The sequence below is a fragment of the Saccostrea cucullata genome, unplaced genomic scaffold (genome assembly GCF_032062105.1).
Source record: "Saccostrea cucullata isolate Sc308-1 unplaced genomic scaffold, CSIRO_AGI_Scuc_v1 ctg11128, whole genome shotgun sequence".
Lineage (NCBI taxonomy): Eukaryota > Metazoa > Mollusca > Bivalvia > Ostreida > Ostreidae > Saccostrea > Saccostrea cuccullata.
Genome location: NW_026922032.1, coordinates 6,868 through 19,235, shown reverse-complemented (window position 1 = coordinate 19,235; position 12,368 = coordinate 6,868). Strand labels below are relative to the sequence as shown.

Sequence of the window (12,368 nt, the reverse complement as noted above, 5' to 3'; positions counted from 1 at the left end):
TGCGCGACAAAATCGCATTTTAAAATCAGGAAACTGGCCATAACTTGGCACCAAAAGCGAATTATCAAATTTCCTCCCAAATGTATCAAGTTCATATAGATGCGCATAATTTCTGAAAATTTCATTGAAATTCATTGAATGGTTGCTGAGAAACCGCGTGCACAAAATTTTGGAAAAAAAATAAGAAAAATAATAAGAAACAGTAGAATAACTATAAGGTCTTCCGTGAAGACGGAAGACCTTAACTAGATGAGATCTCGTTGCGAGCAACGAGTAGGTCTTCCGACCGACTTTTCTCCAGCGAGCAAAGCAATCAACTTCTCGGATAGAATAAATCAGGCCACAAATCATTTATTTGGTGTTAGTGTTCAACATCTAATTTTCCTTTTATCATGAGGGATAAGGTTCATGCAGATTAGTCTTAAATAAGAAATATTGGAAAAATAACAATTCGTTTACAGTTCTTTGATGTATATTGCATGGGCGTCGGAAGCAAATTTAAAAGGGGGGGGGGGGGTAGTTGAAAGTTCGGGGTAGGGGGTGCTAAGCCAACAGAAAAAGGTTAACCCCAATTTCCAATGCGTATTTAATGTCTGTATTTCCAAAAATGGGGGAGTATCATTACATTCTTTTTTAAATTAAACTGAACTAGTAGATAACTAAATATCTTTTTTGACAGACTATAAAATAAAATGAAATTGAGATTTTGATATATTTTTTTCTGCCAATTCCCATGAGATATAGATAACTCCTACATGCTGTAACAGCTTTCCATATTAAACTGGTTAATATTTCATTTGATGTGTGCACACTCATTACTCAAAAGGTCCGAATGGATTTATATAATAATTTATGACACTATCTTGAATGGCATCTTTAAAACTTAGCAAAACACTACTTTAAGAAAAGTAAGCTCAAGGACAAAGAAAAGTTTAAAAAATGGTGATGTAGTTAAATGGTTCTCATCAGTATTTATTAACAAGTGAAGTTTGGTAAAACCATCTTGAACAGTATGCTTAAAACTGAGCTTAACACTAATTTAAGAGAAATGGGGTCAAGTTCATACTCAAGGTAAAAAATGCTGACACAGTTGCATAGCTCTCATTAATATCTATCAGCATATGAAGTGTGATGAAAATATCACAGAGAGTTTCTTTGAAACTGAGCTTTGAACTGAGCTAAATGCAAAGTGTGACAGAAAAACAGAAGACGGACATGACAAACACTATATGCCCCCGCAATGTTTCTGGCTGTGCATAAAAATCACTTTTTTTTGACAAAACAAATCCTTTTTCCTCTAAAGTTTGCTTTATTGATAACTTTAAAAATACATTATCAACCAATAAGGAATTTAATAGAATAAATTAATCATATGTGTTAAAGATATCATTACTGAAAAGATAATTTAAGAACATACAACTTTTCCATAAACTTTAAAAATTGAGAAAAATATTGTCTCAGAGCAAGGGAATTTCTCGCCTTGCAGCTCTAAATATAAACATATATATACATATAAATATGTATGACAAAATATTCAGGACATTAATATCAAAACCATAATATGCTACAACATAATCAAAAATTAATTTAAGGAATCACTGCCTAGTTAGTAGAGAATGCCAAGGCATCAACGAAACTTGGAAACGTGTGATTTATGCATAATGGATTTAGCCCATGTTTTCAACTATTGTTGGTGCCCAGGCATACTCTACTAACAAAAAAGTATTTCCTTATATTTCTAATTCATTGTAAAATAAAATAGTAAATTTAGATTATAAGAAAATGTAGAATAATGGATTTAAATTACATGAGGCCTCCATTTTATTTTCAATAGTTTCTGGCAATTGACATCAAAATCAAAGACAGATGCACAACATTTACATGCATTAAGCCCTCTTAAGTTCCTGACCTATTGCTTGGTGAAATTTACATTCTGGTAGAATGATCAAATAATCAACTTGACTAACTTTCAAAGAGACATCACAGAAAAAACAATTAGAACTGGAAATATTTAGCGATATATTGTAGTTTAATAAAAATAAATTTAACAATGTTATATTTACAATGTTTATAATAAAGAACACATTGGATCATGGGGACTGTCAACAGACGTACAATATGATAAATAGATAGTCTATAATATCAATCACATTGGGAGAAACATGTTTGTAACACATAAGAAGCAATCAAAGAAATAACAAGTGCACAACTAGTAAATTAAAAACATATAGGAAATTAAAAAAATACAATTAGTTAATAAACATCAACAACCTTGAAAAAACTTGGGGGTTATAGGTTAAATATGGACAATGTTAATGACATTAATCAAGTTAATGCATGTCAGTAAAGTACTATACTATTGATATATTTCATTTACAAATATCTCAAGAGACTGACCAACTTTCTGATGTTAGCATGTCTGCATTAGTCATATTGAAAATACCATCTAAATACATAAACCTACGGATGAGTTCCAGGTGCTGTCCTGTATGCCATTATTTTCCTCTGTGTTCTTTCGTTGATGTAATGGATGTGATTGATATTTCCTCTTCGTTTTTTTTCGTTGATGGCACCAAGATTCCTGGTAGAAGAGCAAAGTCAACACTTAAATTAGTGTTATAGATGCAATTGAGAACAATACATATATCTAATTAATTTTGACATGATTTTTTTCTGATCACCTATTTTTCGTGGTTCAATGTTACTGTAATAACAGTGTTCTTTCACAATCCAAGATAGCTTTTACATGATTAGGACCAGTCTCCATGCCTGAAAAAAAATATAAAATATCACAGGAGAGGTTAGCTGGCTGAGAACATGAGTACAATAACCAAACTCTGATATATTTCAGTTATATTAGTGATGATTATACAAGTATATACCAAATATGAAGTGATCTAAAAAGTTGCTAACATTCAGAAGGCAGTAATATATCATCACAATCCCTATTCTAAAGATAAATTAACCTGTTAGGCATTACTGTTACTTACTCTGATGTCGCAATTGTTCCCTTTTCAGTTCCCTTGATGATTTTCCCTCCTGTGAAAGTAAATCCTGGGAAAAGGCTTTGGATTTGGGCACTTCAACACTAAATGAGTTGCTAATAATAATGGTTTAGATTTTTCCTAGAAAAAGAAATTTTCTTTTTTTAAAAGGGTACATTGACAGTTGTGGTACATTATACACCTGTACATTACATTATACACCTGTACATTCCATCATAATCTGATCAAGTTCATTTACATCATTTTGATAATGAAGCAATTATCATAGCATAAAATTATGGGAAACTGTAAAAATAGAAAAACTTTGTCCAACCTTCTGTGTTTAATTGCACAGTGGTATACAGAGACCATTTACAATTTATCAACACTGAAACTATTCTAAATAACAGGTTAATATGTAAATAATTATAGGAAATAAGACATACATTTTTAAAAGTATCCTCCATGCTCAACTTCATGATTTCAACTTCTGAATCAGCAATCTATAAATATAAAAGAAACATAATTATGAAGGATAATTTATTTAACATATATTACAGAGAGAGAGAGAGAGAGAGAGAGAGAGAGAGAGAGAGAGAGAGCTCATGTAAGCACATTTTACACAGTAGTGAATGGAACAAGCACAAACAAGAGTCTAGGGACAACTTTGCTCACCTGAGCACTTTGCCTTTGTAAAAGCAAAATTCATTTCAGTATTGAATTGTGGCCCCACCCTACCTCCTGGGGTCATGAATTAAACAAACTTGAATTTACTGAGGATGCTTTCTCATTAGTTTTATCTTTCCTTCTGCAGTGGTTCCGCGAAGTGGATTATAAAAAAGCGTAAACTGACCCAAACCATATTATACTCGATAATTTAGCCAAGAATTAGAGTCATTCCTTATAATTTAATTTTAAAATAATTAAACAACTGGGGGTGTAAAATTGTGTTGTTTTTATGAGTTCAAATTTACTGCGCAATAATACAACCGTAGTAACGGAAGTGATGGGAAGTGAGGGGAGGTAAAAACTGACACATAGATCTAGCAGCCATGATGCTTGTTTACAGGAGGTAAGATCGAGCTACTGTTTGAAGTTAAAGGTACATTTTTTAAATCTGGAATTCTCCATGAATCCCAAGAACTGGAAATGAGGGGATTGATGGATACAGATGATTCAGCTGGTTGTCAAGGGGGTGTGTCCCCATACCAAACCAGATTATACAAAATGTTATGCGTTAATTCCTTTTTGGAAATCAACCAATAAGAGGCAAGAATACAAACAAAATTAAATTGTATAATTAGAGAACAGTTGCTTCTTTGGTTACTAAAATATGGTTAAATATCATGCTCTTAGTCATGATATATCATAGCATTTTTGGCAACTCGAAATCACCAATGTGCTTGAAATCTCTTTTTTTACAGTGATTAAAGGACGTGAAACTGACAGAGATCATAAGGATGATTCGATTGATTGTTGAATGTCTTTCTCAATATTTTAACAAATAAAGACGTCACCACCTGCTTGTGAAGAGCTGCAAATTTTGTCCTCTACACAGCACTCAAGGCCATTAAACAGGGAGAAGTCTGTTTTGTGCAAACACCTTCTGCGACACAGTTTATACGGTCTGATTTGAAGGGCGCACAAGTGGGATTGGAACCCTCGATGTATGGAGAAGTCCTTACTGTGCAACTCTTAGAGCAGACGTTCTAACCACTGCGCCACGCGGGCGACCAAACCATCACGATAAATTGTCAATGATTGTTGTTGTTTTAAGCCAGTATTCTTTCAGCCATATTTCAGCAGATTATAATGCGACCAACTGCTAAATTCAATACAAACATATTTCAAAATATATAGCAAAATGTGAGACCTATTTTGAATTAAATATCCGTAAAAAATATGGCGAAATTGAAGAGTAAACAGCTCTGTAAGTTTAATTAGTAGTAAATCAAAACAAAGCTTATGTTTAATTCGAATTGAACCCTCTTTGTTAACAGGGCATAATAAATCATGAATGCTACTGTTTAAATTACTTGTCTCAAAATATAAGTGATTATGGGTAATTAGATTACACTCATTATACAAATGACAGTTTCCTTGAAAGAAACAATTGTAGCTGCAAAGCTTCAGGTACTACTTTGATCCTGCTATTGTTTTAAAGTAATATAGTCAGACCTCATCATGTGGAACTTCTATAGTCATGGTTTTTGAGATCGGTGTTCTACGATACTGAAGTTCAAATGTAATTACTTCACTCTTTTACACGAGTCTTAACCATTTTTTTAGGTTTGGAGACAAACTGTGTAGTTTTTGCACACAATAGCATTGCAGTTTTGAATTCATGTTCATCTTGGCTTTCCGTCAACTACTATGCTTATTACAAAGGTCAGGGATAGAAAAATGGCTTCCTTATAAGATGTTTTATCTCTTAAATTAACAATATATTTTAAAGTCACAAAGAACAAATCACTTCACTGTATTAAAGTGTCAATTGAAAATCTGTTATCTGGGTACTGCATTATTCTTACTATCAACTTATTATTTATTTCCTAAACAGTTTTACAATAATCGCCTCATGATAACTGTAATAAGTCGGAAGTAGTGACACATCAATAAGATACTCTTCAAGGCCATACACATAAACATGATCAATGATTGTCCTTCCCTCTGTTGTTGGGAAAGTAACAAGTTGTTTAAATCCATGATCATTCAAGAATTTTTGAATTGGTCCAGTGTCATCTACAGCATTTTCATTGAAGTCCCCCAGTATAATACAATTTTCGCATTCTCGTTTGATGAAATTTGTAAGCTGCTCAAGTGACGATATGAAGAAATCTTTTATCAAAGAGCTGGGTCTATATACAGTAAAAATGGAGATGTTTTCTTGGAAAACAAAAGCAACAACTTCAATATTTGGGACTGGAATATCAATTTGTCTTGCTTCTTCGTCATCATGGATATATGTGCCAACTCCCCCTCCATTCGAGTTTTGAATCTTGGAATAAAGCTCATTAGATTTGTCATATGAATTCTTTCTCAATGTGTGAATGAACCTAAAGCCTTGCAGTGAGAATTGAACTGATGATGGTTCTTGCAACCAGGTCTCCGTCAAACAAATAACATTTGCTTTTTGAAATCGTGTATCTGATATCATCTCCTTGAAATTTGCTGGTAATCCTTGAATATTGTGCAATACAATTCTCTTGCAGTCAGGTTCAGCCAAGTTTGTGGTAATTTCAAGAAGTTTTGGCATGTCACAAACTGCATTTTTAACATCTGGGTCTGCATATATTTTTCTCCGAAGTAAATTTTGTACGTCACCTTGGGATGTTTCAAGATGTAATCCTTGTTTTGATGTTACCCGACTAAGAGCTACATATGCTTGTCCTGGTGAAAATACTTTGTCTAGATTCACAACAATTTCATTTGTAGTCATACCTTGCACCTTGTGTGCTGTGCAGGCCCATGATAATTGCAAAGGAAACTGATGTCTCACAACACTTTTAACATGCTTTTCATTTATCTCTTCATCTACTCTTTCAATGAGCACCATGATTCTGTCAGAGTTAATTTTCCTTCCACTTTTCTTCCCGACATCTTTGTTATCAAAAATAACTCCAATGCTGTTAACTTCTTTCTGCGCTCTGTTTGCATATTGGATCTCAGATACGAATCCCATTACTCCATTTACAAGTCCGTCATCTACGTCAATATTTCGAGTCAGCATAACACGTGCATTATGTGCTAAAATTATTGACATTGGTAGTCCTTCTGCTTTTTTCTTTGCAATGGGATTCTCTCGCAGGTTTAACTTTCCTGAAGTTTGATCTTTTTGATAATCCTTTGCATTTATTTCAACAAGCTCCTGACATTTTGTGGTTAGCATTGAAAGGTTGTACTTGTTGACTTCTTCATTGGTTGCATATACATGAAGTGCATCTTCTGATCCTTCACTGACACACTCTAATAACATTTCTGCCACATTTGGTTCTAAATTCTCTTTGCTTGTTCTCACCCGTAATTTATTCAAAGCTTCTGCAAAAGTTGCATCTTCACGTTGTCGCATAATTTCATGTAATTCAACAGCCTTGAATAGCTCCTTCCAGTAATCTACAGGATAAGTTGAACAGTCATTGTAGAGTCGCTCATTTTTTTTCTGTTTGACAGGAGGTAGCTGATAAAAATCTCCTACAGCAATAACTGACACACCTCCAAATGGGAGTTTGCATTTCTTAATTTGTACAAGACGTTCATGAACATAATACAGTAAGCGTTTGTACACCATTGATATTTCATCAATGATCAATATTTGCAAATCTTCCAACTTCACTCTGATGGTACTAAGGCGTTGTTCTTGTAGAGGTTCATAAGGGATTGGTAAGTACTTTGTGAGGGCAAATGCATGATGCAGTGTGGTTCCTCCTATATTGAATGCTGCAGTACCAGTCAATGCAGTTAAGAGAACTGAGATACTTTCAGGGTTGGTAAGAGTTCTTGAAAATAATCTGCTTGCTTCATACTGAACAGTATTAATCAAATGACTTTTCCCTGTTCCAGCACCTCCTGTTACAAATATATGAAATGCTTTAGGTTTTTCTTCATGGCATTTCTGTAGGCACCATTCTCGTACAAAATAGAATATCTCACTCTGAGTTGCATTTAAAGTACGGAGCAATGGCAACATTTTTTGGCGTGAATGAGCTGTATTCTGGATCTGGTACAAAAGATCTGCATTATGTTCAATATCTTGCAAATCTGGAACATCTTCTGCTTCCTCTTCGTTTTGCAACACTTGAGATTTTCTTTTCATGCAGTTCTCTCTGCTCTCTTCAGTCTGGGGACATAGTAAAGCCCAGGCGTCTTCAGGTTCTCCTATAATTTCATAAGTTTCTTGTGCTTGGTCAATTACATCTTCATTCTTGCAGTAGATCTGCCGGTTCATATCAACAATTTCCCTCACCATCTTCACTTTTTTACCCGATTTCAAACGTACACATCCACTTTCATAAAAAGTCTGAAACAATTCATACTTTGGTGGCTTAAGTTGGTCTTCTTTCCAGTAAGGAAGAAAAAGCTGAAGTATAGATTGGTAGAATTTTTCAGGCATTTTCTCTTTGTTGAATCTAGGAAATCTAATAATAGCTGGCTTTGTCCTTGTTCTTTTTTGAATATAACCTTTTCCATTTTGCAATTCAAAGATTCCCTCTCGAAGGTTTGAAGGAACTTGTGATTTTGCTAGGACTCTGTAATCAGCGCAGAATGTTGCAAGGCACATTTCAGCAAATTCCTGCAATTTAGGACGGTTCTCATATCTTTCTACAATATTGGTCATCCATATATCATCTTCATCATCATCTCCAGCCATTTCTTTGCTTTTGTTCATTTGATGCAAGGGTTTACTAAGTCTTGTTGGATTTTCTCCCACAGGAATAAATGTAACCTTCCTAGAGCATTCCTTCATGTTGAGATTACACACTCGATATACTGCCTCTTGTGCGCTTACTTCTCTATGATGCAAGTATGCAGATCCAATTTTTTTCATTGTTTGTCGTGCACTTAGATTTCCTTCCTCTGCTTCAATTTTTGTCTGTTTTAATAGCATGCCCATTTCTCGTTCTGACTTTGAGATGTATGAAATAATGTACACAATGCAACTGAATGGGTCCAACACATACTGAATGTCTAAATTAGCATCCCATGATTTTAAGAGACAAGGGTTGTACTGATTAGTCCATGCTTCAGAGGGTTCTCTTTGTAAAACAATGGTCTGTTTTGTGGTTACAGTGTTGTATGCATTTTCAAATAATTCTTGAGAGATTCCAAGTTTGTAAAATATCTCTGTTGAAGACAAGTTTTGAGTTGGATCTTGAATGTTCTCCCATACTTTTTGCAAGATTGCTTTTGCATCATTTCTTTTTAATTCCAAGTTTCCATTGCTTACATTTTCTGTGTCCTCTTCAAAATTTCTAGGCTTGGCTAAGAAAGTTTTTTTGGATGGTGGCCTGGGGAAATTAAATCGACAATCTGTACCTTTCTTCCTGCAGGATTGTGAATGTTTTTTACTGTGTTGTTGAACATCTTGGACAATTTTATGCAGTTCTGCATCTTGGCTTTCTGAGGGTATTTCACATGTGACATATCTATCAATGAACTCGCATACAGCATCTTCACCATCTTCGTCTAATTTAGGTGCTCCCTCTATCCAAAACAAACAATGCATGTGAGGTGAGCCTCTTTGCTGAAACTCTACTCTCTGAAAATAATCAACTACTTTTCCAATGGGTTCTGATGGTGACATAATAACATCATGTAAAAAAACATGAAATCTATGTTCAAACATCCGTGCCACTGTCACAGGATTACTTCTTAAAACTTCACTTTTCTCTGTCCAGTCTAAGTCTTCTGCATGTCTGTCATCACACTGTTGGCGTAAGATTGCTTCTATTGTTGAATTCCATCTGAACTCAGCAGCAGAAAAAGAACAGAACCAAGTTGGAATACCTATTTGTCGTAACATGGCAAAGAGATCCTTTTGTGCTGCTTGCCAGTATGAGGGTGTTCCCCGTATAGGCTGCATAAATCGCAATGCATCATCATTTCTCAGCAGTTTTGCCAATTTATCAACATCTTGTAATATTTCTGAGGTTATCTTTTGTCCTGATGTAGTTTTCGCTGAAGATTTTCTGACAGATATTTGAGTTTTCTCTATTACTTGATTGAGTTCAGACATGTACTGGCAGAAAAATAAATAATTTGAATCCTTGGCATATCTGTTGTCGGCATTCATCAGCCTATTGTGGAAGTATCTACTGAGAGTGATTTTGATATCCCTATTTTCATTCCATGAATTTTCTCCTGTTGGAAATAGATATGGAAATGTTTTAGCTTCATTTCCTTCATCCTGTAACATTTTTACTGGATTTTTTCCCTCCCCTGGAGCTAGATTGAACACATCATCAAAATAATGATCTAATACTTCCTGAACCACATCTATAGGTTGTAAGCAGGTGTCTAATGCAATGGAAGCTGCAGGTGGATCCTGATCATCAGTATCTTCAGTGTCAGACATTTGCTGTGATTTGTCTGCTTCTATCAAACAGTCTTCTTCTGCAGACACTTCCCAGTTCTTATTTAATTCTGTGTCTCTATACCAGATGTTGTTTTCCATTAGGAAGTTCAATGCCTTGATCACGTGGTGTGGATTTACAAACTGATATTCCTGATATCCTTTAAATGAAAGTTTTCTTTTTAATTTGACTCTTAGAAGCATGGTTTCGTCTGCTACTCTAGGTAAGCTAATTGCTTTGTTTAAATCTGATGGTACACAAACAACTGGACCATGCACATTCTTTTGTCTTCCTTGAGGTAAGTTCATGACCTTCATGAATGGTATGTGTATGGAAATTAATTGCTTTTCTAAACTATTTAAAGTTTTGAGTTCCATGGGTACTGGTGTTACCTTCATTCGGTTTACAGCCGCTTCTGCAGGAATTTTCCCTGAGAGTACTTTTTGATGACACGTTCTGCAAATCCATAGGGATGACCTTGTGCATCCTTGATGACAATTCATAGTGCATTCATGTAAATAATCCTCTTGTGCACACATTTTGACCAATTCTTTTACACAGTCTCTGCTCTCATACGACTTGCTATCAAAAGTACGCACCTGATTTTGAAATAATGTGCGCTGACAACAGCAACAAACATACTCTGGACTTTTACATGAATTTTGTTTAAACTTATTGATAACTTCAATTTCATTTTGCAGCTTCAAAAAAGCTTCCCTCTTTCTTTCTTTTACTTGATCTTTTTTTCTTTCTCTGAAATTTTTGTCACTTTTGTATTTTACCCTACAATTCTTCAGAAAAGCCCTTTTAAACTGGGGATTTCTGTATCGTTTAATACTAGTGGCTTTCACATTCTCTCTGTGCATCAAATTTATCTTATATTTCTCAGTACTTCTCTCCATAACATGTTGCTTATGTTTAGGATCAGTTTTGTACTTTTGTATGCTAGCCTCTTTCACAGTTTCTCTATGTTGAGGGTTTGATTTGTACTTGTGTATGCTAGCCTCTTTCACAGTTTCTCTATGTTGAAGATTTAATTTGTACTTGTGTATGCTAGCCTCTTTTACAGTTTCTCTATGTTGGAGGTTTGATTTGTACTTGTGTATGCTAGCCTCTTTCACAGTTTCTCTATGTTCAGAGTTAGTTTTGTACTTGTGAACACTAGCTTTTTTTACTGTTTTTTTATGTCCAGGATTTGTTTTGTATTTCTGTTTACTTGCTTCTTTTACCTTTTGTTGATGAGATGCACATTTTTTATATCTTTGAATGCTTTCAAACCTTTTCTTTAACTGGTATTTTGGATTGTAAGAATACATCTTTTTGTTGATATTCTTACTTCTCATTTTCACATTTTCTTTAAAATGCAGAGAGTCTTTATATTTTTCATAGTTTTGCTTTGCGTGATGAATAACTGTCTTCCTGACAATTGGGTTATCTTTATATCTCTTCCTATTTCTTCCTAAAACCTTATTTCTTTCTTCAGAACATTTTTTGTATTTCCAGTTCTGTTTCTCAAGATATTCTCTGTATTTGTTCTCTCTCACTTCCCTTTTTTTCATAAGACAGTGGAGTTGAAAAGCTGTTTAAACTAGCAGTATCTGTAAAGGGTGTTTTCTCCTGCTGTGATACAACTACATTATAATGATTTTCATTCATGTGGTGCAAATAAAATGAGCCTCTGTTAACATGGCATCCTGATTCTACTTGTTCTCCTGAGTATCGCAACCATTGTCCTTGGGTAAATGTGTAGATGTCAATTTGCAGCATGTGAGCAGTGGCTATAAGTTCTAATTCAGAAGCCCATCTTCCATTTTCAGACATTTTTGACATTTCAAGATAAGTACTTATTGCCTGTCTACTATCTCTTTGAAAGCCCTTAAAGAGCAATTCATTCGTCTTTAAATGTCTGCACACTGCTTGTCGAACTACATTGTGAAAATTTTCGGTATTTGAAATACAGTAAGAAATTGCCCTGAAAAAGCAATTCCCATCCGGAGCAATATCTTTCACAAGAACAGATTGTTCAGCTATCAAAGCAGCATAATATTTAGCTTCATCCTCTGAAAATCGAATACCAAGTTTATGACAAATATTCTTTTTAATCTCCATATTAACTGTTGCAGAGAGAGAGTTAATTCATTCCCTATGCTCTCCTTTTCAGTATACAGGTAACATAAATCATCTGAATTGCTACCATCTTCTCATCACAGTGTAGCAGTTTCTCTTCAACATCTACAGCAGACAGGCCAACTTCACATTTTTCACTTGGGAATAGTGTTTCTTTTGTTGTTGAATCACATTTGTTTGTAATCAT

At 34.6% G+C, this 12,368-nt stretch overlaps 1 protein-coding gene and 1 long non-coding RNA gene across 2 annotated transcripts; both read right to left on the bottom strand.

Moving 5' to 3' along the window:
- Positions 1 to 1,275: 1,275 nt before the first annotated feature.
- Positions 1,276 to 4,230, bottom strand: LOC134261103 (uncharacterized). Its single transcript, XR_009990734.1, has 4 exons — positions 3,431 to 4,230; positions 2,991 to 3,125; positions 2,682 to 2,769; positions 1,276 to 2,581 (listed from the first exon to the last, which is right to left on the bottom strand). It is a non-coding gene; the product is annotated as an uncharacterized LOC134261103 (long non-coding RNA).
- Positions 4,231 to 5,529: 1,299 nt separating this feature from the next.
- LOC134261102 (uncharacterized) lies at positions 5,530 to 11,397 on the bottom strand. The gene has a single exon (XM_062743573.1). The coding sequence runs from the start codon at positions 11,395 to 11,397 to the stop codon at positions 5,530 to 5,532; it is 5,868 nt and encodes a 1,955-aa protein (XP_062599557.1).
- Between the last annotated feature and the right edge of the window lie 971 nt (positions 11,398 to 12,368).

Bases quoted from the DNA above. Each gene is read 5' to 3' on its own strand.
- LOC134261102 (XM_062743573.1), bottom strand. From the start codon at position 11,397: ATGAGAAGTAAGAATATCAACAAAAAGATGTATTCTTACAATCCAAAA.